Source organism: Hippopotamus amphibius, chromosome 7 (assembly GCF_030028045.1).
Source record: "Hippopotamus amphibius kiboko isolate mHipAmp2 chromosome 7, mHipAmp2.hap2, whole genome shotgun sequence".
Lineage (NCBI taxonomy): Eukaryota > Metazoa > Chordata > Mammalia > Artiodactyla > Hippopotamidae > Hippopotamus > Hippopotamus amphibius.
Window position 1 is genome coordinate 72,824,668 of NC_080192.1, and position 24,389 is coordinate 72,849,056.

Here is a 24,389-nt window from a genome sequence, read left to right on the forward strand (position 1 = left end):
AATAGATAGCTAGTGGGAAGCTGCTGCAGAGCACAGGGAGATCAGCTCAATGCTTTGTGACAACCTAGAGGGGTGGGATAGGGAGAGTGGCAGGGAGGCTCAGTGAGGGTATATATGTACATATAGCTGATTCACTTTGTTGTACAGCAGAAACTAGCACAACATTGTAAAGCAATCATACTCCCATAAAGACTAAAAAAAGTAATTTGAATTTATACAAAAGAGTACTTGAAAGGCTATTTTCAGTTCACGCTCAGAAAGCTGTACACGATGTTGCCAGGGATCGGGTCCTCTGAAGGTTACTTCTTTCAAACACTCCACTGTGGTTGAGAGAAGAACACGGTGGTTGCAATGGTCTCATGAGGAGACTTTAAGCGTGTGAATAAGGGTGGTCCTGCTCCAGTCTCCTCTTGGGGAAAGAGGCTGGGATGGGAGCTCTGCTCATCCCACCCCATCTACCCTGGGCCCTGGCGCCTGGCTGTGGGGTTGACATGAATTTCTCTGCCGTGCTTGTTAATGGCTCAGGAAACGCTTTCTCTCTATGGCCGAAATGGCCCAGACGTCCCAGTCCTTCTCAGGCCACACGGCATATACTGAGCACACTGGACAGGATTTAGGGAGCTGTGGACATTCGATGACCTATTCATTATATATTTGTTTACATTATGTAATTAAAATTAGAAATGCAAAACACAAAGCATATTAATTTAGATATTTAATATTAAATGTGTATGAAACTCCCAAGTACGTTTTTCAATTTGCTTTCTTATCTTACAGATGCGTACTTTTTTGTTTTTTGTTTTTATGGCTGTGCAACATGTGAGACCTTAGTTCCCAGACCAGGGATTGAACCTGTGCCCCCTGCAGTGGAAGCTTGGGGTCCTAACGACTGGACTGCCGGGGAATTCCTTGAAAACATAGCTTTTTACCTTGGGTTTTTTTTGCTGAAACTAGCCAGTCAGTTCCTGATCAAGACATTCTCAACAGTCACCACCAATAGGAAACTTTATTTGCACAAGTAAATGATATAAAACTTTTTATTGATTTTCAAATAACCATTCAAAAATTTCCAACAGTAGAAATTATCTTTATAGGCTCTAGCAGCCTTTTATTTTTTCCTTTCACTGATAAAATATGGTGCTGGCATTTCTCCTAACAATACAGATTCTTTTCCAAGCCTCAGAACTTTCTTGTCTGGAGCATTTCACAGTAACAATAGAGCTGGCTGATCCTGGAGACTGGGGCATCTGGAATGGCAGCCGGGACCAGGACCCAGGCTGTGAGGGCCACACGCTGATCCTTGCAGGCTGTGGTGGGTTGAGTGAGGCTATTCACAGGTGCAACAGACCTAGGATGCCAGCGGCCCTGGGCCTGTGTGGCTGCCCTGGGGGCTGGAGGGATCAACACAGAAACTGATCACATCAGTCTCCTGCTTTACTAGTAGAGTAAGTGAGCCTCCTCTTGCCTCGGTCTGCCCATCTGTGAAATGGGGATAACAGTAGTATTGGGTTGGCCAAAAATTCGTTCGGGTTTTTCCCCAAGATGGTATGGAAAAACCTGAATGAACTTTTTGGCCAACCCAATACCTACCTGGTAGGGTTGTTATGAGGAATAAATGACTGCCGGGCCTGGCCACATAATAAGTGCTATCCATGTGTTTGTTAAATAAAGTTAAAAGGTCAAGAGGCTCTGGAACAGACCCCCAAATCACTTGCTTAGAGTCAGCCAGAATCAGATTCCTTGGTTCTGAATTCTGCCTCCTGCCCTCTCCAGACGTGGGCCATGGCAGGCCCTCAACCTTTCCAGCCTCGGTTTCCTGGCCCATGTGTGATGATGGCACTGGTACCCATGTTAGTGATGTACAGATTAATGCACAGTTCACATGACGTGCTGGAGACATAACAAGTGCTCAACCAGCAGCGGCTGTTACCACCCAGCCGAGCCGGGATGTGAACTCAGGGGTCCTAAGCTCTAAGCTTGTTCCCTGTCCACTGCCTGCATCTCCCTCCTACAAGTCAAGTCTTCCGACAGAAAAGTGCTTCACCTCTTGGACTCTCTTCTACAAATTTTTTTTCTTTTTCTTTTCTTTTCCTTTTTTCTGTTTTTTTTTGGTGGGGGACACACTGTACGGCATGTGGGATCTTAGTTCCCCGATCAGGGACTGAACCTGTGTCCCCTGCAGTGGAAGTGTGGAGTCCTAACCACTGGACCGCCAGGGAAGTCCTTCTACGATTTATTTTAAATCTTTCCACTCAGATTGTATCTAGTATTTTTTTTTTTTATATTCTTCATTTGGGCTCTCTGGAGTGGTTTTTCCGTATCTTTAAAAATACAACGTCAAGAGTGGTCAGAGCAATGGCATTGCGGGCCAGGAATCAAGGGAATTTCTTTGCAAAGGCATTGAGACAGCCAGTGACTGTGTCTTTCCAAGTCTCGAGTAAATACCACACATCTTTCCTCATTCATATTTTATTAGGAAGCCAGATCGGAGAATTCATCAGTTATAAAACTTTAACTATGAAATGAATCACTTATCAAACAGATGAGTCAGGTGCAAACACCAGATTTTCCTTAAGACCAGAAGCAAAGGCAAATATGGCATTTTATTTTACAAATATCTTACAGTCATGAAAAAGGAAGAGAATTTTAAAAAACAACATCGTGCCGACGTTAACATCCAGGAACTGCTGTGGAGATGAGGCTGTTAGAGCTTACCTGTTAAGATCTGCCAGAAAAGTGACACAAGATAAGTCATCTTTTATTAAAATAGAATATCTGTCTCTTTCCACCATATACATATAGATATTTTCTCTTTAAATAAATATATATTACGTATTTTAAAATGATGACTCACTTGACAACATTCATGTGGTGCTTTCGGGCCGGAGCATTTACTTGGTATGCAAGACAAATAATCCAAAACATCAAGTGTATGTGGGTTCTCATAAGGCGGGTTTGGGAATGTCTCTTAGGTCTCCTCACATGAGGACTTCTGAGTCTTCTGAGGAGTCGTCGGCAAATAAAATTTCACCTGGCACTGGGCTCCCCAAGGGCAGCGTGCTAGACTGGGACCAGGAGACCCCATTCCTTACCAGTCTGTCCTCCGGTAAAACACCGTTCTTTCCCACTGTTCCTGTCGCCAGCGCGGCAGAAGCCTGGTCTTCCCATGCCTCGCTGATCCCGTTCAGGATGTACCTTCCCTCGGGAGGTCTGTTGTCATGCACTTCTGCTGTGACCACGCTGATGGTGGGGCTGGGCGTGCAAGAAGCAATGATCGCATTGGGATCGATGCTCATGTCCATCTGAGCAAGTGCCGAGCCCTCAGCCTGGCCCTCGCTGCTTTCTGGAAACTGTGTGTTGACGTAAATGATGTTGGCTTTGTCCTGAATGTCAGGCAAACTTTCCAAGAGCTTTTCTAGTTGCAGCCTCAGCATTGCAAAGGTGGGGCGGTCCAAGGGCTCAGCTCTCCAGCAAGAGTGCATGATTTCATACCTAGAAGCAAAGAGGTGTGTGTTACCTCTCGGCACAGCACCTACAGCCTAAGTGCAATCCATCCTGGGTTTTCCCACTCGGGCAGGAGTGGAGGGACTCGGGGAAGAGGGGGTGAGTGGGGTCCTCAGAGCAGACAGGTGTCAGCACCGGCTCCACACTCACCACTGTTGCAGGTCCTGGAAGGCTGGAGGAATGAAATCGAGAGGTGGGTTGGGATGGGCAGGTGTGTGAAGAATGAGGGCATTGCCATGACATCGACAGCTGAGCCCTGGGCTGGGACAGTTCCTGATTCGGGGTGGCCGCAGCCTCTCAGCGTGTGGGGGGGCTACTAGCCTTGGCCACGTGATGCTGCTACATGAAGGAGAAACGCACAGCCACTCGCAGACACGGGGGCCCCTGCCCTCGTCCGTGACCTCTGCCTCCTCCAGTAACAATAACAGCCGCCGACCTGTCATCAGTATTTACTAGGTGACGGCCATCGTGTGAGGTACTTTCAGAGATACTAGCCGGCTCAGCAGCACAAGCTCACACACAGGCACCGTGATCCCCATCTTACAGATGAGGGTCCTTCCCCCCGGATGAGGGTGACGGCGTGACCCACATCGAGGAGTATCTGGCGCCAGAGCCCACGTCTTAACCACTGTGCAGCCCTGCCTGCCACAGGTCAGACCCTGATGGGTTTAGGTGCTACCCTGTGGGCCGTGAGGAACCACAGAAAGACGGTATTTTGGTGGTGCATTCCCATGACCAGAAGATAATTTTAGGAAAGTTGTTTTGGATGCCACCCAAAGGATGTATGAGGATCCTGGGGGTAAGGAGAACGAGACAGGAGGCAGAAGAGCCCACACTCTCCTGCAGGAAACAGGGACCCTGACCCACTTGTTCACTTACATGCACTGTGATGTCCCTGTGCCCAAATTCCCACAAGTGTGACCACCCCAGGCTCCGTCCAGCCCTGGGCTTCTATGATTTGACAATACAAGCAGACCCCCTTTCATTACACTTCGTTTTATCACACTTCAAAGATACCAGTTTTTTTTTTTTTACAAATTGAAGATCTGTGGCAACTCCGCATTGAGCAAGTCTCTTGGTGCCATTTTTCCAACAGCCAAATTAAATAAATAAATAAGTAAATAAATTAATTAATTAAAAAAGAACATTGGTAATTCACAGCAAGAGGTCCAAATATCAACATACACAGGAGTTTGAAAGAAGTTGATTCCATCCTTCATGGATGACCTCGAGGGGTTCAAGGCTTCATTAGAGGAAGCCACTGCACATGTGGTGGGAATAGCAAGGGAACTAGCATTAGAAGTGGAGCCTGAAGGTGTGACTGAACTGCTGCAATTTTAACCGGTTTTTGTTGTTGTTGTGTTTTTTTGTATGTGGTTTTTCTTGGCTGCACGGCTTGCAGCGTCTTAGCTGGCAACCAGGGATCACCCCGGGCCCTTGGCAGTGAAAGCGTGGAGTCCTAATTACTGGAGCGCCAGGGAATTCCCTCAACTGCTGCAATTTTATGATGAAATTTTAATGGATGGGGAGGTGCGTCTCATGGTTGAGCGAAGACAGTGGCTTCCTGAGCTGGAAACCACTCCTGGGCAGAGGCTGTGAGACTGCTGAAAGGACAACAGAGGATTTAGACTATGACATAAACGTAGTGGATAAAGCAGCGGCAGACTTTGCGAGGATTGACTGCAAGCCTGAACAAAGTTCTCCTGTGAGTAAAAGGCTATCAGACAGCACTGCATGCTACAGAGAAATCGTTCATGAAAGGAAGAGTTGATCGATGCAGCAGACTTCACTGTTGTCTTCTTTTAAGAAATGGCCACAGCCACCCTGACCTTCAGCAACCACCACCCTGATCAGTCAGCGGGTGGGGGAGGCAGGAGCTGGGATGAAGTGAGAGCGTGGCACTGACATATACACACTACCAAATGTAAAACAGCTAGCTAGCGGGAAGCTGCTGCATAACACAGGGAGATCAGCTCGATGACGGGTGATGACCTAGAGGGGTGGGATAGGGAGGAGGGGAGGGAGGCTCAAGAGGGAGGGGATATGGGGATATACGTATAAATACAGCTGATTCACTTTGTTGTACAGCGGAAACTGGCACAACAGTGTAAAGCAATTATACTCCAATAAAGATGTGAAAAATAAAATTTATTTATTTATTTGGCTGCACTGAGTCCTAGTTGCGGCACATGGGATCTTTAGTTGCGGCATGTGAACTCTTAGTTGAGGCATGTGGGATCTAGTTCCTGGTCCAGGGATCAAACCTGGGCCTCCTGCATTGGCAGCACAGAGCCTTAGCCACTGGACCACCAGGGAAGTCCCAATAAAGTGGTTTGTTTTAAATTAAGGTATGTACAGCATTTTTTAGACATAATGCTATTGCACCCTTAACAGACTACAGTACAGTGTGATCATAGCTTTCACATGCACTGTGAAACCAAAAGTTCCTGTGACTCACCCTACTGCAGTGCTCTGGAGCTGAAACCACAATATCTGGGAGGCATGCCTGTATCGGGGGAAGGAACAGAGCGGAGGGGGACTCTGAAGGACCTCTGCTGGCTGAGGGGACCCAGTGGGATAAGAAAGAACAAGGTGGCTTCTGCGTGTCACCCTGGAGACCAGGACACTGAGTACCGGTGCCACGAACTACAGTGGCTGCAGCTGGGAGGCCGCGAGCTTAGCTGAGGAAATGTCCCCTGGAGCTGATGGGGGCACCACGCAGCGTGGCCCCTTGGGTGATGGGGAGCAGGGCCTGCAGCCTGGTCATTCGGTGGGCAGGATGATGCCACGAGGAGGGGCGGCCCTCGGCGGGCAGGACCAGGGAGCACGGCTCCAAGCGCATTGTTATTTCCATCGCTGTATTTCTTAGTGGACTGTAAAATGGCCCAGGGTCAACCAAACACGCGAATCAACTTGTCTCCACTAAGGTGAGACAGCAAACAGAGAGGCTCAGACGTGTCTGCCTCACTGTTGAAAGAAAAGGCCCCAGATGTGGAAACACAGAGGCCTCTTCAGGGAATGCTGTGTTTCGCCATCACCCAGACACGAGAGGGGACCCAGGAAGCAGGCCTGGTTCGCCAGCGTCTCTGCAAACCTGCGGGGTGAGGAGCCAGCCTGCGTGTCAGCACCGCAGAGCCGCTGCTTCCTCCAGCTTCCCCAGGCCCCAGCATCGCTGACGCTGCAGCTCTTTCACCTACAAAGTCTCTCGGGAAACCGACTCAGCATCCCCTTGTCTTGGCTCTGCGTGAATCATCTAAAACCACAATGTGACACAGCTTAGACCTTGCTAAGACCCCACATAATCAACTTCTGGAGTAGTAAAGAAGCCAAGAAAGACACAGCCACAAAACTCCCCATTCAATATTGTTTGATGGAAATGTTTCCAGGAGTAAACATTTCATTCATGCGGACATTTCAAAAACAACCGTGAAACCCCAGATCTAATTGAATTAGGATTTCATGATGTTTCTTTTAAAGGGCTTACATTTTCTGTTTCTGTTCTAAATGTTATGGATTTACAACCATAATAACCACCACCACTATCAACACCCCCAAGCAGTATGAAGCTCTGATCAAAAAAGTTTCCTTGGGACTTGCTAGGTGGTGCAGTGGGTAAGAATCCACCTGCCAATGCAGGGGACACGGGTTCAATCCCTGCCCCAGGAAGATACCACACGCCACGGAGCAACTAAGCCCGTGTGCCACAACTGTTTAGCCTGGGCTCTAGAGCCCATGAGCCACAACTATTGAGCCCATGTGCCGCAACTACTGAAGCCCATGGGCCTAGAGCCCGTGCTCTGCAACAAGAGAGGCCACCACAATGAGAAGCCCGCGCACCATAATGAAGAGTAGCCCCTGCTCGCCACAACTAGAGAAAGCCCGTGTGCAGCAACGAAGACCAAACACAGCCAATAAAATAAATAAATTAAAAAAAAAAAGTTTCCTTTGTTTGGCTGGGGTGGATCTGGGAGGCCTATGTGCAAACTGACCGGGGCCTTCTCACTGGTACGATGAAGCAGGGCGAGAGTGTGAGTATGAGTGTGGGTGTGTGTGGGGTTCTGCCCAGGTACACCCGCCCCAGCGCCCCAGCATGGAGTTCCATGATGGAGCCCACGCAGGCCCATGCTCCTGAAGTGTTCTTGCTATATATGGTGAGAATGCCCCTCTCTGAGCCCATGACCCCTCTTATCCTGGGGAGAGACTCATCATTAGGAAGGTTCAGATCACCAAGCTAGAGGCAGCACCATAAGAAATTATTTTTAAAAAGTCAGGGACTTCCCTGGTAGCACAGTGGTTAAGAATCCACCTGCCAATACAGGGCACATGGGTTTGATCCCTAGTCCGGGAAGATACCCCATGCCTCAGAGCAACTAAGCCCGTGTGCCACAACTAGTGAGCCTTTGCTCTACAGCCTGAGAGCCACAACTACTGAGCCCATGTGCCACAACTACTGAGCCCACATGCCACAACTACTGAAGCCCGCACGCAGCAATGGAGACCCAATACAACCAAAAAAAAAAAAAAAGTCAAGTCAGCAAGGTGTTTGGGAGGGGGATCAATTTGTGAAGATGTTATTAATCACAGGCACCATTATGTGACATCGGTGTGCGTGCCTCCCACAGGCTGAGCACTCCACACCCTCTTTTGCTAACCCTTCCAATACCTCTGAAGGATACACGACTATACTTTTTTGGTGGCTCATCACGAGGCATGGAAGAGTCAGGTCGCTGCAGTGGCCATACACGCGGCTAGTTAGGAGGCAGAGCCTGGCCCTTCTGACTCCAAGTCCCAGGCCTCCCCCCATACTGCCCACTCCAAAGAGAGAGGGGCCTGTCGGGATGGGAACAGCACTGTGGTCCTGCACGCTGGGAGCTGGTGGAGCTCACGCTCGGCTGAGTGCACTGTCTTCCCAGGAGCATTTTTTAATTAATTTATTTATTGTTGTGTTGGGTTTCCGTTACTGTGAGTGGGCTTTCTTCAGTTGCAGAGAGCAGGGGCTACTCTTTGTTGTAGCGTGTGGGCTTCTCATTGCGGTGGCTTCTCTAGGTGTGGAGCATGGGATCTAGGCACACAGGCTTCAGTAATTGTGGCATCTGGGCTAAGTAGTTGTGGCTCACGGACTCTAGAGCAGAGGCTCCCTAGTTGTGGCACACAGGCTTAGTTGTTCCGAGGCATGGGGTATCTTCCCGGACCAGGGATTGAACCTGTGTCCGCTGCATTGACAGGCAGATTCTTACGCACTGCGCCACCAGGGAAGTCCCCCCAGGAGCATTTGAAAACGTGCATTTCTGGGCCTGCTCTGTACTAAGAGAATCACAGTCTCCAGGCACAGGGCTGAGGAATCGCATTCTTAGAATATCCCCCAAGCAATTCTGACGACCAGCCTGAATGCAAAGTCACTGGCTTAGATTTCTAAATTTCCTGATTCAAAATATTCCTGTGATTGGTTTGTTTAAGATGCTGAATAAAAAGAGAAGCATGACTGTAGCAAAAGAGGGTAGGGAATCACCCGAGTACCTCACGCATTGTAAAGTCACCCTATTTATCTGCAGGATATATAGTCATCCCTCGGTATCCATGGCAGTTTGGTGCAGAAGCCCAGGAAGATACCAAAATCTGCAGATGCTCAAGTCCCTCACAGTCAGCCCCCCGTATCCACAGGTTTCTATATCCACCCATACAGAGGGCGGACTGTATTTCCTAGAGGTGCTTATAGAACTTCAGAACACGAGCGGGCTCACTGGAGGTGTGCACACACCACCTCCCACACCAGGAGAGGCTTCTGGCCGGGGACGTCTGTGTGTACCACCTCTGCCCACACCCGCCTGGCCGAGCGTCCCCGCCCCCTGTGGCTGTGTGTCCCCAGGTCTTTGCAGGGCACCCCATGATGCAGAGCAGCTGACTCACAGTTCATCCAGGCAGTCCTCGGGCTGCTTCAGCCTGTGGCCGTGGAGAAGATAGTCATATATTTCGTGGTTCTGGACTCCGGGATAAGGGGTCATTCCTCGTGTGGCTATTTCCCACATGGTCACGCCAAATGCCCACTGAGGACAAAGCAACAATGTCAGGATGCAAGTCTTTCCAGAAAGGCTGAATGGACTTTTTCATTGGGAAAGGTCATTTCCTTAGAGCCCTGGCGATCGTGCACAAAGCTGACAATTATGTTTGAGACATGCTGCTCTCCCAACACGGCAACGACGTGGGGTCGGAACGTCACAGTTCCCCATTTTTACTAAAGCTGTTTGGGAAATGTGACAAAGGCAGATCTAGCCTTCTGTCTCATCAGTGCTCTGTTTAATGTTCTGTTCCTTCTGTCGCTGGCAAGTGGTTTTCTTTTCCTGATCTCTGGTTAAGGGTACCATTACACAGCACCTTTTAAACAGCATCTTGGTTCCAAACAGCCACTGGGTGAATTCATTTAATTTAATGTGAATATGAAATATCTGAGTTGTGGGCTATAAGTCACTATATTGTAGCAGAGGAAAGTGGGAATAAATTAAGGGCCTTTGTCATTCTCTGAATGTCAGGCTACTTCACCAGAATCCACTATTCTGCCTGAATTAAAGCATCTAGCGGTAAATAAAAGAGAGGTGTGAGCATGCCCCAGTCCACAGTTAACCAAAGAATAAGATGACTTGCAGCGCCAGCTTAAGTCATTTCTTTCAGCATGGCTTCATCTTTGCAATGCAGGGCCCCGAATCCAATCTCTGTACATACCACGTCACTTTTACTGGTGTAGACTCGGTCCGCGAGACTCTCTATGGCGATCCATTTCACAGGCATTTTAGCGATGCGGCCTTGGCGATAGTAATCACCGCTATAAATCTTCTTAGAGAGGCCAAAGTCTGCGACGCAGACGGTCATGTCATCTCGCAACCTACAGAGAGGGGGTTCATGTCCTCAGTGACCTCAGAGACAAAGCCTTATATCACAGCTCTGCACCTGATGCAGCTGAAAAAATTCTTGATAAGTAACCAAAAGATACAGACCCTATCAGCTTATGAGAGTCCTACTTTGGGACCAATGGCAGAGCAAGTGATGGGGAAGCAGACGGGTTATAATCCTGCACCCCTCTGGTCTGTGTGGGGGTCTGGACCAGCCAGGGTACCTGGGCACAGAGGATGGAGCCACCTGAAGGAGCACAGGTGCTGCACGGGAGTAGAAGGAGCAGCAGCTCCAAGCCAGGGCCCCCTGGTGGACTCATCTAAAGCCCCAGCAGCCTTCCTGCCTGATGTCTGGAGGTAGCACTGGCTCCATGGATTAAGAAAGCCTCCTGACAGTTTGGGGGAGGTGGGGAAGCACATGCTGTAAGCGGGGAACACTGGATTTCCTGCTAAGATGGTCAGGAGGTACTTGAGGAATCAACTGGAAAATTAAAGGAATCCAATCGCATTTACAGCCCAAGTAGTTAAAATGGATCTTAGACAAGAAGAGGAAGAGGAGGAATGAGTGATGTGGAGGTAGGGCGACTACCTTGTTCCTCTTTGCCTGACACTAACTTTTAAAACAAAAAGTCCCAGATCCTGGGAAACCCCTTAACTCTGGACAAACTGGACAGCTGGTTACCCTACCTGGTGGGAAAAACATGAAGGAAATGTTAAATAATTTGTCTACCCTCCGTGGTAGACAAATTATTTAAATAAAACACAAAACCAAGACCTTTCTGGGTTTTCAAAAATGAGGTGAAAGTGATGGAGGGCTGGGGGGGGGTGGGGTTGATCAGGAGGAGGGAGGCGACAGACTCCACTGACACATCTCCAACCAAGAAAAACACACAACAGGGATACATTTAAGGAACACTCCCTCTTTTTCACATCAAGAAATAGCTATTGTTTTTGAAGATTTACAGCAGATAATGGCTGTTGAAGCAGACTGAAGAGATGGGGAAGCTGAAGCTCGAAGTTCTTGTATAAGTCCTTGTCTCTCTGCTGGTATAGTCAGGACAAAACTGCTTCACAAGGCAGCATCGTGAAAACTCAGGGACAAAACCTTTATGATTTTCACTGCTGTCTTCATGATTAGCTGACAGATGTAACTCTGGATCCAGATAAGCTGATAGGGGAGGATCCCAAAGTTCACACCTAGCACTCCTAGCTGCATGAGAGTGTGAAAATAAAAAAGCAGTCTGTATATAAAATCTGTATATAAAATCGATAACTAATAAGGACCTACTGTATAGCATAGGGAACTCTACTCAATACTCTGTAATGGGCTATCTGGGAAAAGAATTTTAAAAAGAGTGGATATATGTATATGTATAACTGATCACTTTGCTGTACACTTGAAACTAACACAACATTGTAAATCAAATATATTCCAAAAAAAAAAGCAGTCACAGGGGAAAGTTTGGAGGCCAATCAGACTCCTGGAGGCAGAGGTAGTGAAAACCCTCAAGCAAAAACCCAGTCATAGGGCTTCCCTGGTGGCACAGTGGTGAAGAATTAGCCTGCCAATGCAGGGGACAGGGGTTTGAGCCCTGGTCTGGGAAGATCCCACATGCGAAGGAGCAAATGAGCCCGGGTGCCACAATTACTGAGCCTGTGTGCCACAACTACTGAGCCCACATGCCACAACTACTGAAGCCTGTGCGCCTAGAGCCCAGTGCTCTAGAAGACAAGCCATTGCAATGAGAAGCCTGTGTACTGCAACAAGAGTAGCCCCCGCTCACCACAATTAGAGAAAGCCTGTGCACAGCAACGAAGACCCAATGCAGCCAAAAAATTAAGAAAATAAATAAAATTAAACACACACACACACACACACAAACCTCAGTCAAATATCAGGGCAGTAAAAATCCCATCTCCAGAGCCAGCCACACTGTCCCCTCCCAAACCTAGCCCTCTTCCATATTTTAACATCAACAGGCCACCCCCAACCCCCACAAATATCTACCACCATGAGGTCCAATTCTCTCCAGGATGGGCCAGGACTCTTACATGCAGTTTCGAGCAGCTAAATCTCGATGAAGAAAGTTCCTGTTGCTCAGATACTCCATTCCCTGGGCAATGTCTACCATGAACTTCAATAATGTTTGCAGAGGAATATGCTAGGAGATGGAAGACACAAGGAGAGAGATTATTATTATTAGTGTTGTTTTTTGTTTTTTTTTACAGCTGCACTGTGGAGCTTGCAGGATCTTAGTTCCCTGACAAGGGACTGAACCTGGGCCCCAGCAATGAATGTGCCAAGTCTTAATCACTGGACCGCCAGGGAATTCCCAAGAGATTATTTTTTAAAAGGAAACCAAGTTATTTCCATTTGAGGGGTGGGAAATGATGGCTTTATTACTTAGAAGTGTGGCTGTAAAACAAGGAAATTTCCATATCACCAATGACACAAGTAAGGTTTTAAAAAGGAATGAAAAACAAAACCCAACAAACCCTAAAACTTCTTGGCAAGTATCACATTTTCTTCTGTCCATCTTTAAAGGTATTTTAAAAAACTAATCTATAAATTTAATGCAATTCCAGAGAAACTTCCAACAATTTTTTGTGTGTGTGTATGTATGTGGCCAGTGAGTAACATCCTTCTAACAAGTTATGAGGTTAAATGCGGTCCTTGTGTCCTTCTGAGTGGCAGTGGGACAAAGAGGGGAGGTCTGGCTTCAGTGGGGGAGGGTCTAATGTTTTGACAGCAAAAAGCCCAAGGAGAAGGAGCTGTTTCCAATTACGGACCCACATCTGCTATCATTTTACTTCCAAATGTTCTGAAAGAGACTTTTCCTTTTCTGGCCAGAAAGTAGGATCGTTTTTACCTCTTTTCGTGGGATCAAAGTACCACAAGTAAGTATTCGGGAATTTTCATTTTGGTTTCTCTAGGGCCTTCCTGTAAGTTTTAACAGCCTAGTGTTTTTTGTTTTGTTTTGTTTTGTTTTGTTTTCGATGCAGTAAAAATCAAACCAGACTGCGTGTTAGAAAACCTGCCGTGCTGGGACTGATTAGGAGCACGGTGACTACTGAAGACCTCTGTGTAGTAATTCAATGTTTTAATGTAGTCAGAGCCCTAAAGAAAAGGGTTCACGAGTTCCCAGAAATCATAAATGGGTCCATCATGATATATTCTTTCCCAAGGCATTGGGTTTTTTATGGTTTATTCTATGTGGGACATGAGTCTCCTAAAGTGGTACTCGTGAAGACACTGAATTTTTATTTATTTATTTATTTATTTATTTATTTATTTAGCTGTGCTGAGTCTTAGCTGCGGCATGCGGGATCTTTTACTTGCAGCATGCAGGATCTAGTTCCCTGATCAAGGATGGAACCTGGGCCCCCTGAATTGGAAGTGTGGAGTCTTAACCAACAGACTCCCAGGGAAGTCCCAACACTAAATTTTTAATGATTTCTATTTCTCAACTAACACACATGTCAGTCACAGACTGTATATATAACAAAAATGCTTTAATTATCCTTTACCCTTATATAATGGAGTTGTTAAAAAAAAAAACATAAGCAAATCAGGCATGAAAGCCTTCTGCCTCTGTTCTGTATATCTGGGGCATTTTGATTTTCTCGATGCTAATTTCCAGGAAAGGATCTGGGTGCTAAGAAATAACAAATCTGCTGACACTCATGAAAGTATAATGAATATCAGGTACTATTCATGTGCTATTTTCTTTCTAAGCATAACTACGTTATTCTTGCAGACTGTGACCAAAGCTCATTTAAAAGATAATTGTGTGGTAAAACTCATAAATGAGTTCAATAAGGTTGCAGGATACTAGATACAAAACTCAATTGCATTTCTACATACTAACAATGAATGTCTGAAAATGAAATGAAGAAAACGACATCTACAAAAGGATCACAACAAAATACTTAGGAATACATTTAACAAAAGAAGTGCAAAACTTATACTCTGACAACTACAAAACAAAAGAATTAACTTAGTTCTAAATCAATGGAAAGGTACCTAGTGTTCATGGATCGGAAGACCAGGGGTGCTGTGCTACTCACACGGAAGGCAGAATGGCACCCAGGCCCTGCTGAAGAAGCACATTTACATGACTGAGATCTAGTCTTGGGCCACTCTAGCAAGAACCCAAGGTATTTACTTCCAAGGAACTGACTGATAAGGCAGGAGAGAGCTGAATAAACGCTTGATTTTCTAGTTTGTCTATGACGGATTTTGTCACTTTCAGCTTTGCCTGTGGCTACAAAGTGTCAAAATATGAAAATACATTCCTTTAAAATTTTTACAAAACCTGGGAGTTTCCATCGTTAGAGATATACTTGTATTTTTGCAAACAGAAACTATTCATTAGTCAGTAAAATGCTGTGTACTTGTTTCCTTACTTGTTATTTTGTTCAAAAGAACATAATATGACAGCAGTACTCTTAGCAGACACAGACAAACTGATTCTAGAATTTATACAGAAGGGCAACAAAATTAGAGTAGCAAAAACAATTCTGAAAAAGTAGGATAAATCTGGAGGAACTGCATTGCCCCATTTTAAGACAATAAAGCTACAGTAATCTCAACAGTGTGGTAGGGGTGAAGGATGGCACACAGCTTAATGGAACAGAATAGAGAAGTTAGAAATAAACCCACACATGTACGGACAATTGATTTCTCACAAAGATGCAAAAGCAACTAATGCATTAAGCATAGCCTTTTCACAAATGATGCTGGTCATCTATATGCAAAAAAAAGCAACAAACTACATTTCACACCTCATACAAAAATTAATTCAAAATGGGTCACAGACTTAAACATAACGTAAACCCACAAATTTTTAGAAGAAAACATAGAAGAAAAGCTTTTTTATCTGGGGTCAGGCAAAGCGTTCTTAGAAATGACGGTGAAAGTATGATCCATGAAAAGAAAAAAACTGATGAACTGTACTTCACCAAAATTTAAACTGTTTTGCTTGTGTTAAGCAATACAAAGTCAAGCTATACACTGGGAGAAAAGTCTTTGCAAATTGCATATCCAACAAAGGAAGTGCATCTAGAGTAAAGAACGCTCAAAACTCAACAAGAAAACCAACAGCCCAATTAAAAAATAAACAAAGGACTTTAACAGACACTCAGCAAAGAGGATGTAAAGATGGTAAATAACACAACATGCTCAACATCATGAATCATTAGGGAAATGCAAATACATTTCATGGTAAGATATCACCACACAACTTTCAGGGCAGCTAAAAACAAAACAAAACAGCAACAACAACAAAGATAACTACAGATGATACCAAGTGCTATCAAGAATTCAGAGCCACTAAATTTCTCCACCATTCCTGGTGGAAATGTAAAAAGGATACTGTCATTCTAGAGAGTAGTTTAGCAGTTTCCTATAAAGTTCAACACACATTTTCCACATGACCTAGCACCCCGTTTGCGGGTATTTAGCCTAGAGAAATGAAAAGCTATGTTCACTCAGAAACCTGTACATGAATTTTTATAGCAACTTCATTCATAACTCTCAAAACCTGGAAACAACCCAGAGGTCCCTCAATAGATGAATGGAAAAAGCAAACTGTGATACGACCAGAGAACAGAGGACTACATAGCAATAGAAAAGGAATGAACTATTGATACACATAAGTTGGATGCATCCCAAAGGCATAGAGCTCAGTGAAGGAAGCAAGTCTCAAGAAGCTACAAGCTATATAATTCCATTTATATGGTATTCTCTAAAAGACAAAACTATAGGGATGGAGAACAGATGGGGGCTTACCATGGGATAGCCATGGGGGCAAGGTGTGACTACAAAGCGGGTAGCAGGGGGAGGTGTTTGTGGGTGATGGAACTGTTCTGCATCCTGATTGTGATGGTGGGACATGAATCTATACATGGGTTAGAATTCATATAACTGTAAACCAAAAAGGGAAAAAAGTCAATTTTTTCTTTATGGTAATTTTAAAATATTTTAATAAATAATATAAATGACCTCTCGGGGACTACCCTGGTGGCACAGTGGTTAAGAATTCGCCTGCTGGACTTCCCAGGTGGCGCAGTGGTAAAGAATCCGCCTGCCAATGCAGCGGACACAGGTTCGAGCTCTGCCCTGGGAAGATTCCACATGCCACGGAGCAACTAAGCCCGTGTGCCACAACTATTGAGCCTGTGCTCTAGAGCCTGTGAGCCACAGCTGCTGAGCCCATGTGCTGCAACTACTGAAGCCCACGTGCCTAGAGCCCGTGCTCCACAACAAGAGAAACCACTACAATGAGGAGCCTGTGCACCACAATGAAGAGTAGCCCCCACTCGCAGCAACTAGAGAAAGTCCGTGTGCAGCAACGAAGACCCAACGCAGCCAATAAATAAAATAAATAAATAAATAAATTAATTAAAAAAAAAAAAAAAGAATCCGCCTGCCAATGCAGGGGACATGGGTTCCAGCCCTGGGCCAGGAAGATCCCACACTCTGCAGAGCAACTAAGCCTGTGTGCCACAATTACTGAGCCCATGTGGCACAACTACTGAAGCCCATGCACCCTAGAGCCTGTGCTCTGCAACAGGAGAGGCCACCACAATGAGAAGGCTGCGCACTGCAAACGAAGAGTAGCCCCTGCTCGCCACAACTAGAGAAAGCCCATGTGCAGCAACGAAGACCCAACACAGCCAATAAATAAATAAATAAATAAATAAATAATAAATCTGGACTCCCTGGTGGCACAGTGGTTAAGACTCCACGCTCTCAATGCAGGGGGCCCAGGTGTGATTCCTGGTCAGGGAACCGGATCCCACATGCATGCCGCAACTAAGAGTTCACATGCAAAAACTAAGACCCAGTGCAACCAAATAAATAAGTTAATTAATTTTTAAAAAATCTTAATAAAAAAGAATATAAATGACCTCTCTGTTTCTCTTCTAACAAGATTCAAGAATGATATCTAATATGAGGCTCATTACACTTGCACAGGGGTCCAAAAGAGGGGGGAGAGTTAACCAAGACAGACAATTGTTGGTCATCAAACAAAACTTGTATATTTTTACTTTTTTTTTTACTACAGAAGTCACTTCTGTGAAATATGAAATCCAACTCCCCCACAATTATTAGAAAAATCATACAATATACCAGGAAATTAAATGTAGGTAAAATCACTCATCAACACAAAACAAAATCCGTGCAAGAGGATGCTATGCAGCCGTTCACAGCCATCTGTCTGGAGGCTGCCCTGTGGGGCAGGGGTACCCATGGGATGGGGCACAGAAGAGCTGAAGGCATGGGGTCGGCAGCCTGGGGACTGGTTCTGCCTCCACCACTGCTGATCTGTGCCTCAGTTTCCTCACTCGAGATTCTATTAGGTTGCTTCTTAGGGTTGTTGCGCCATTAATGCACTAATATATGACAAACACAGGCTGGCCTCTGCTAAGTGTGTGGGAACTCTAGACTCTTGTTATTGGCCTACAGGCAGGTGTGTACATAGTGAGCCCGAGCCTGTGAAACACATAGACGTAGAATAGATGGTTAGGATGTGAATGTCCAAGGATGCCAATGTTGGGAATTGTGGGTAATGTTTTCTTCTTTTCCAGGCTTCTTATACTGTTTCTCTCTGTCTCTTGGGGGCAGGAGGTGAAGAGAAGGAAACACTAGCTGTACCGAATCGCCTGCACTGGATTAGGCCCTTCACCTCTCTGGAGAGCCCCGGTGACTTTGTAACAGCTCTGTGATGTGGCTACAACTTCCTGTCTCTGGTTAGCATTTGCGCTGCTGAAACACTTAAAAGAAGCTGTGAACAAAACAGGTGTGAGCAAGGGACCATTGGGGGAGCCAGAAAAAGGAAGGGGCTCACTCTCCCGTTTAGGTCCCTTGCACCTTCCCTGGAAAGAAAAGAACAAGTAAAAGGAAAAGAAAGGCAAAAACCTCCCAGCAACAGGGGCAGCCAGACGCAGGGAAGACAGCTCCGGAAAACATTCCCCATAAATTGGTCTCGGGTTTTATGTTTTTCCCAACTGCCTTGCCAAACTTTAAATACATGGCTGTCCCTACAAGTTCACCTGTCTCTTGGGATGAGGACCTTCCCCGTGAACCCCGCACTCCCCATCACCACACCATCTCGATACTACTCTCTCATCAGGGCTCTTTCCACCAGCTGTGACCGGCAGGCCACGTGCTTCCGTCTAAGAGCCCATTTCCGTTTGGTTTCTCTGCGCTGTGGGGCTTCAGGGCAGCAGGCAGGCTGGCCCACCAATTCCCAGCACGCTTTCTGATTCTGAGGATGGAGGGGCTCAGGATAAAGAGAAAGATGGATGGAGCCAATTCCCCCTCAGCGGCTCTGAAAAGCAGCTCAATGCAACTTCCCCCGACTTCAGCACTCGGTAATTTCAGAGGGAATAATCTAAAAAAGAGGAGACTTTGAAGGAAAGAGGTCACTCTGACAGCAAGAGGGGCCCACTCGGCTCCACACCCAGCCAGCTTCTCGCCAACACAACCCCAGGGCACACAGTGAACACTCAACAAAGGCCAGCGTCCCCTCCTTCCCTCCTTCATTTTCTAGGTTAGACGCTGACGTTGCCCAGGCCCTGTCACGGGAGCCCCAAACACCGTTCGGAGGCCATGCAACTGAGTGATTAATTACCTTTGGCCCTGTCTCCAATCGGGAATAGAGTAAGTAGGTGTGCAGATCCCCGTATTTCATGAAGGGTAAAATCACCATGGGCCTGGGGATGCCTTGAGGGCTCATTTCTATACACACACCTGGAATTAAAAGCAGAGAGTAAGTTACAAAGAGCCCTTGTTATCGGTGACCAGAAAAAGCACTGCAGGAGCACTGGCCAAATTGAAACCATGTGCTCTCGAGTTAATGGTTAAAAAACAAAACAAAACACTCATAACTCACACACTGTATTCTAGAATATGGAACACACACTGGGTCCACTGCTTGGTATTTTATTTTTTCTTTCAGACTAGTGCCAATCTTTGCAGGAAAACTCTTAAAAATTAATCAGTATCAAGTATAGCCATCTAGAAACCCACGGCGTTTTTGTTATACGGAGTCTAAGTGAGGCGTAGTGACCGCAGTAGAATTCAAGGGCAAACTAGTTTTATGTGATGGTTACGTACTTCATCATCTAAAGAAGTCCCCTGCAACCAAATGCCTAAAACTATTGGAAGAATCCTAGGGGCCAAGAGGTGAAATTCACATCTCTAAATGTTAACAGTTATATACAGGGAAAGCGCAACATCATTTGTCATGGAGGCTAGAATCAGAACCCATCTGTCACCTGAGATCAGGCTTACAAAGCTCCAGCACATGGTGGTGCAATTACAAAGTGCCACTGTTCTCAGAGTCTGCTGAAGTCAATAGGTACAAATGAGCAACAGAAGTTTCTCTGACATCACACTGTCTCCAAACACTAGTTTTCCCATCTCTCTGCAGTGTCCATCATAATAAAACTTTGAAAGTTCCCAAAAGAATTTAGCATTTGTCAAGTTACCGGACAGCAAAGAAAGAAAAACAAAAAGTCGGCACAGTATTCGATTATTTGTAGTTCGCTCTTCCCTCTTGGAACAGTGGTACCCCACAGCAACCAGTCGATACCAGCTCTCCATCTTGTATTTATTCTTTAGCAAACGGGGCCACAAAACCAAGTTCTGACTATTAAACCACTGACTCAAATCAACTGAATCAAGTCCCATGAAGCTGTCAATGTAGATCTCAAGAAATCAGTACCTGAAAATATGCTAATAAATTGTTTCTCAAAGATGATTTATGGAATTTCTCTACTTTTGCATTTGACTCCCGGATAACCTTAAATCAATACAAATTAGAGCATAACCAGCTTTTGTGTCTTGTAACTGGGGTAACTGGGGGCTGGTTTAATCTGCAGTCACCTAGAACTCTGTGGACACTAAACATTCCTGAGTCCATGGGTGTCCAGGAAATGCAGGCCTATTTTTATGACCAGCCTCAGAAAATGTAACCATAAGAAGTCCTTTGCTGAAAAATTCCAATCTTTTTTTTTGCCACCCTGCACGGCTTGCAGGATCTTAGTTCTCCAACCAGGGAATGAACCCAATGCCCCCTGCGGGGTAAGCACGGAGTCCTAACCACTGGACTGCCAGGGAATTCCTGAAAAACCCAATGCTATAAATTACTTTGGGGTTACACAAAGTGTAAAATGTATCTGCCCCAGAGATTTTTCCTTTGGCCCAGAGTGGGTCAGCACTCAATCCCACGTTTCTCTGAATACCTAGGAGTCGGATGACGTTCGGGTGGTTGAAGTCCTTCATGCACGCGGCCTCACTAAGAAACTCCTCAATCTCTCGCTGGGAAAAGTTGTCCACTAAAAGAAAAGATGGAAAACGTGAGGCACGAATTATTTACTCAGTGAAGGGGCGGGGGGAATAGAAATTTTGGTCTCTAAAAGTAAAGTCAGGAAAAGGCAAAATGACAGGAACAGTAAACAGATGCGTGGTTGTCAGGGACTGGTGCGGGAGGGATGATCAGGCTGCATTTGAGGATTTCAGGGAGGTGAAACTTCCGTATGGCCCTGGAATTGTGGACACAGGGCACTGTGCATTTGTCAAAACCCACAGAACTTACAGCACAAGGTGAACCCTAACGTAACCTATGGATTCCAGTTAATAATGTATGGGTGTATCATGTAAGGATAATGGTGATGATGATACAGCAGTGTGAATATACGGAATGTCCCAGTATGTGTTTGTCAATTCTAATGTAAAAGATGTACCCCACTGAGGCAAGATGTCAATAACAGGGGAGACTATGTGAGGGGAAGGGGACATATGGGAACTCCCCACTTTCTGCCCAATTTTTCTGTACACCTAAAACTGCTCTAAAAATTAAAGTTCATTAGTTAAAAAAAAAAACTCTAAAATAAATGATCTGTTGCAATGATTTCTGCCTTAAAAAAAGAAAGAACACATGTTTCTCTCTCTCTCAGCACATTTCTTGCAAGTCTGGTTGCCCAATCACGCCTTGTGAACGAGATGCACTTTCATACCAAGTTTTTGGAATTAAGCCAACTTAAGAGAGACATTTAAAATTCTACATTATGCTGAGTGAAATGAACCAGTCACAACAAGACCAATACTGTATGATTCCACTTTTACGAGGCACTTAGAGTAGCCAAAGTCACAGAGATGGAAAGTAGCACGGTAGGGGTCGGGGCAGGAGGGGGCAGTGGGGGATGGAGGGTTGTTGTTTAATGGATACGGAGTGACAGTTTCGCAAGGCGAAAAAGTTCTGGCGGTGGATAATGGTGATGATGACACAACAGTGTGGATATACTGAATGTCCCTGAACTGTACACTTAAAAATGATTAGGATGGTATATTTTATGTTATGTGTATTTTACCACAATTAAAATCAAACACAAAGCCAGGCATGCCTTAGTGAATCTGCTTTAAGAGGGGGGAAGTGTTGATTGAAATGACATATAAGAGCATGTAGCACAGGATCTGTACCTCCCCTGGGCTTCATTTATATTAATCTTCCTATTAAAGCAAATTTAAGAAAAAAAATTCTATAGATCTACAAAATGGCTGCCAACTTTGCCGCAAACAACCAGGTGGGTGGGCAAACCCCTCCCCCAGGGTCTAACCCCTCCAGGCAAACATAGATGAGCCTGGGATTCAGAGGCCAGAGACAGGGCCTTTAATCTCTGATAATTAGCATGGATACAATTCATATACAAGTTATTCTAATTAAGTTAAAGAATAGCAGTGCCAAGGCCACAGAGGAAACAGGTTGCAGGCCCAGCTCCTTTTACTAAGACCCCTAAACTTTCTACCTGGTGAATTGGGATAACTGATGGAGCCTTCCCAGGGACACTGAGAGGTTAACAGAATAATGAGAGAGGCAGAAAGGATGCTGACTGTGGCCCAGACTTGGCTCCATACCAGGTTCAACTCCAGAGAGAACTCTGTTTCGGGTTTTCTCGGTCTTTGGGCGAGATTACTTGAACTACTTCCTAGTTGTACTGATTTCCTGCTCCTGCTGTACTGATGAAATGTGGGAATATCTGTAATGCCCTCTGGCACATAGTAAGAATTACACAAGTATTGGCCACTATTATATACATAAAAAGCTTGAAAAAGCAAAAAGCACCAGCCCAGGTGACTTACTGGTTATTATGGTTCCTTTTTATATTTAAATTAAAACTGCAGCGTCCAATTCTGGTTAAAAAGTCTCAATATATGCTCATGATCTAACTGATGCTTTAATGCCCAATAAACAGTGGATTAACATTTTAGGAAGAAGCCAATTTTACTTTACCCCTTGATCAAAAATAACATTGAATATACACAAGGGGTAAATGAGGACGCAATATTAAGAGCATTAACAAACACAGCACCAAATAATCTTCCTCTGTATGAATTGTGCAGACAACTGCAGGTGAATGAATGCCGTACGATCTGGTGAATTTCATGGGTGCCCAGCTGGACACGTGAAGAACCAAACTTAGACGATCGTGTGTCCCCAGGCCCTGGAGATGCTTCCTGGAGAAAGGCATGGGGGGGACACGTTATCATGTTCTGCCACTGCAGTCTGGCCAGTGAATGGTGAGGAAAAACTCCAGCCTGATCTTCCTCCTTTCTAGCTATTTGATTTGGACTGGAAAGTCACCACCTCTCTGAGCCTTAGTGTCCTTGCCTAGATGGACATCGGCACAGACTCTGAAGGCCTCTAACTGGCATCTGCCACTATTTTTGTCAACACTGTAATTTGTTCTCCTCCACGCCATAACCAGAGGAACTTTCTAGAATGTAATATGCTCTTGTCCTTATTTGCTTAAGACTCTTTTAACAGCTCTTTACTACTCGTGGGTTGAAAACAGATTCTGTGTGATGACTTATCAGGCCCTTCCTGCCCCAGATGCAAGCACTCCTTCTCAGCTCGCTTGGAGATTATGGTTTGTGATCACAGCTCTCGATATGCCTTTGACCAAAGAATATTTCTTCTCTTCCTGGGAATCCTACCTTCCAGGCAGCCCACAGCTTCCTGCAGCCCACACAACCACCCTCAAGTGAGGAAGTGAGCCCACCAAGCTAAGCCAGAACAACCCCTGGGGTCAGATGCTGTGACCAGCTCAGTCCTGCCTTGGAAATCCATGCCTTACTGTGGAATCGTTACCTCCACTAGATGGTAGAGAGGGGGAGGGAGGGAGTAAAAATAACCAATGTTATTGCCTTGAGTGCACTGGGGATCAGGATGGGCCGCCCCCAAATATGCCACAATGGCATATGAATTATTTTGAACTACAATTACTTAAGAAACGGCCAATGCAAGAGGGACACTCTGACCCTCCTTTCTGTCTTTCTGGAAGCAGGAAAAAAAAAATCTCTCAGGAGAAAGATGAAGGACACCCTTATCACCAGAGATAGGGAATTTGGGCTGAAGAAGCCTGTACGAACAAACCTTGTTTTCTTTAAATTTACTAACCCAAGCCCAAACTTTGCTTAGATTCATCACTAATTGAGCACACAAAACCCAAGTTTCTTTGTCCTGTCAATTCCTCACAAATTTACTGTTTCTTTGTCTAAAACGTATAAAAGCTGCCTCCTTTGGCCACGTCATAGATCCCATTTCTATGAGATCTCCATGTGCATGGATTAAAATTTACTTCTTTTTCTCCTGTTAATCTGTCTGGTGTCAATTTTATTATTAGGCCTGCCACAAGAACTTAAGAGAAGTGGAGGGGGAATTCCCATCTCCCAGACAAGGTTAAATAATATATATGATATATTTATATATATATATAAATTATATATATAACTGAATCATTTTGCTATACACCTGAAACACAACATTGTAAATCAACTACACTTCAATTTAAGAAAATAAATAAAACATTAAAAAAAAGGATTTAATGTAGGTATAAAGGGCTCATTACAGTAACTTTCCATCTGTGACCCTGACAGTGCTCTGGATGGCCTTCTGGCCTATTGGTGACCGAGACCAGGACATATGAACT

The 24,389-nt window shown here is 45.3% G+C and overlaps 1 protein-coding gene across 1 annotated transcript in view; it reads right to left on the bottom strand.

Moving 5' to 3' along the window:
- Positions 1–1,615: 1,615 nt before the first annotated feature.
- The window catches only part of MERTK (MER proto-oncogene, tyrosine kinase), a 117,359-nt gene continuing 94,585 nt past the window's right edge, over positions 1,616–24,389 (bottom strand). The window contains exons 14-19 of the mRNA XM_057743039.1: positions 20,643–20,735; positions 19,028–19,146; positions 12,441–12,550; positions 10,222–10,381; positions 9,412–9,548; positions 1,616–3,492 (exon numbers count right to left, since the gene is read on the bottom strand). Coding sequence (XP_057599022.1) covers positions 2,979–3,492; positions 9,412–9,548; positions 10,222–10,381; positions 12,441–12,550; positions 19,028–19,146; positions 20,643–20,735 — 1,133 coding nt within the window. The 3' untranslated portion in view covers positions 1,616–2,978. The remainder of the gene's footprint in view (positions 3,493–9,411; positions 9,549–10,221; positions 10,382–12,440; positions 12,551–19,027; positions 19,147–20,642; positions 20,736–24,389) is intronic.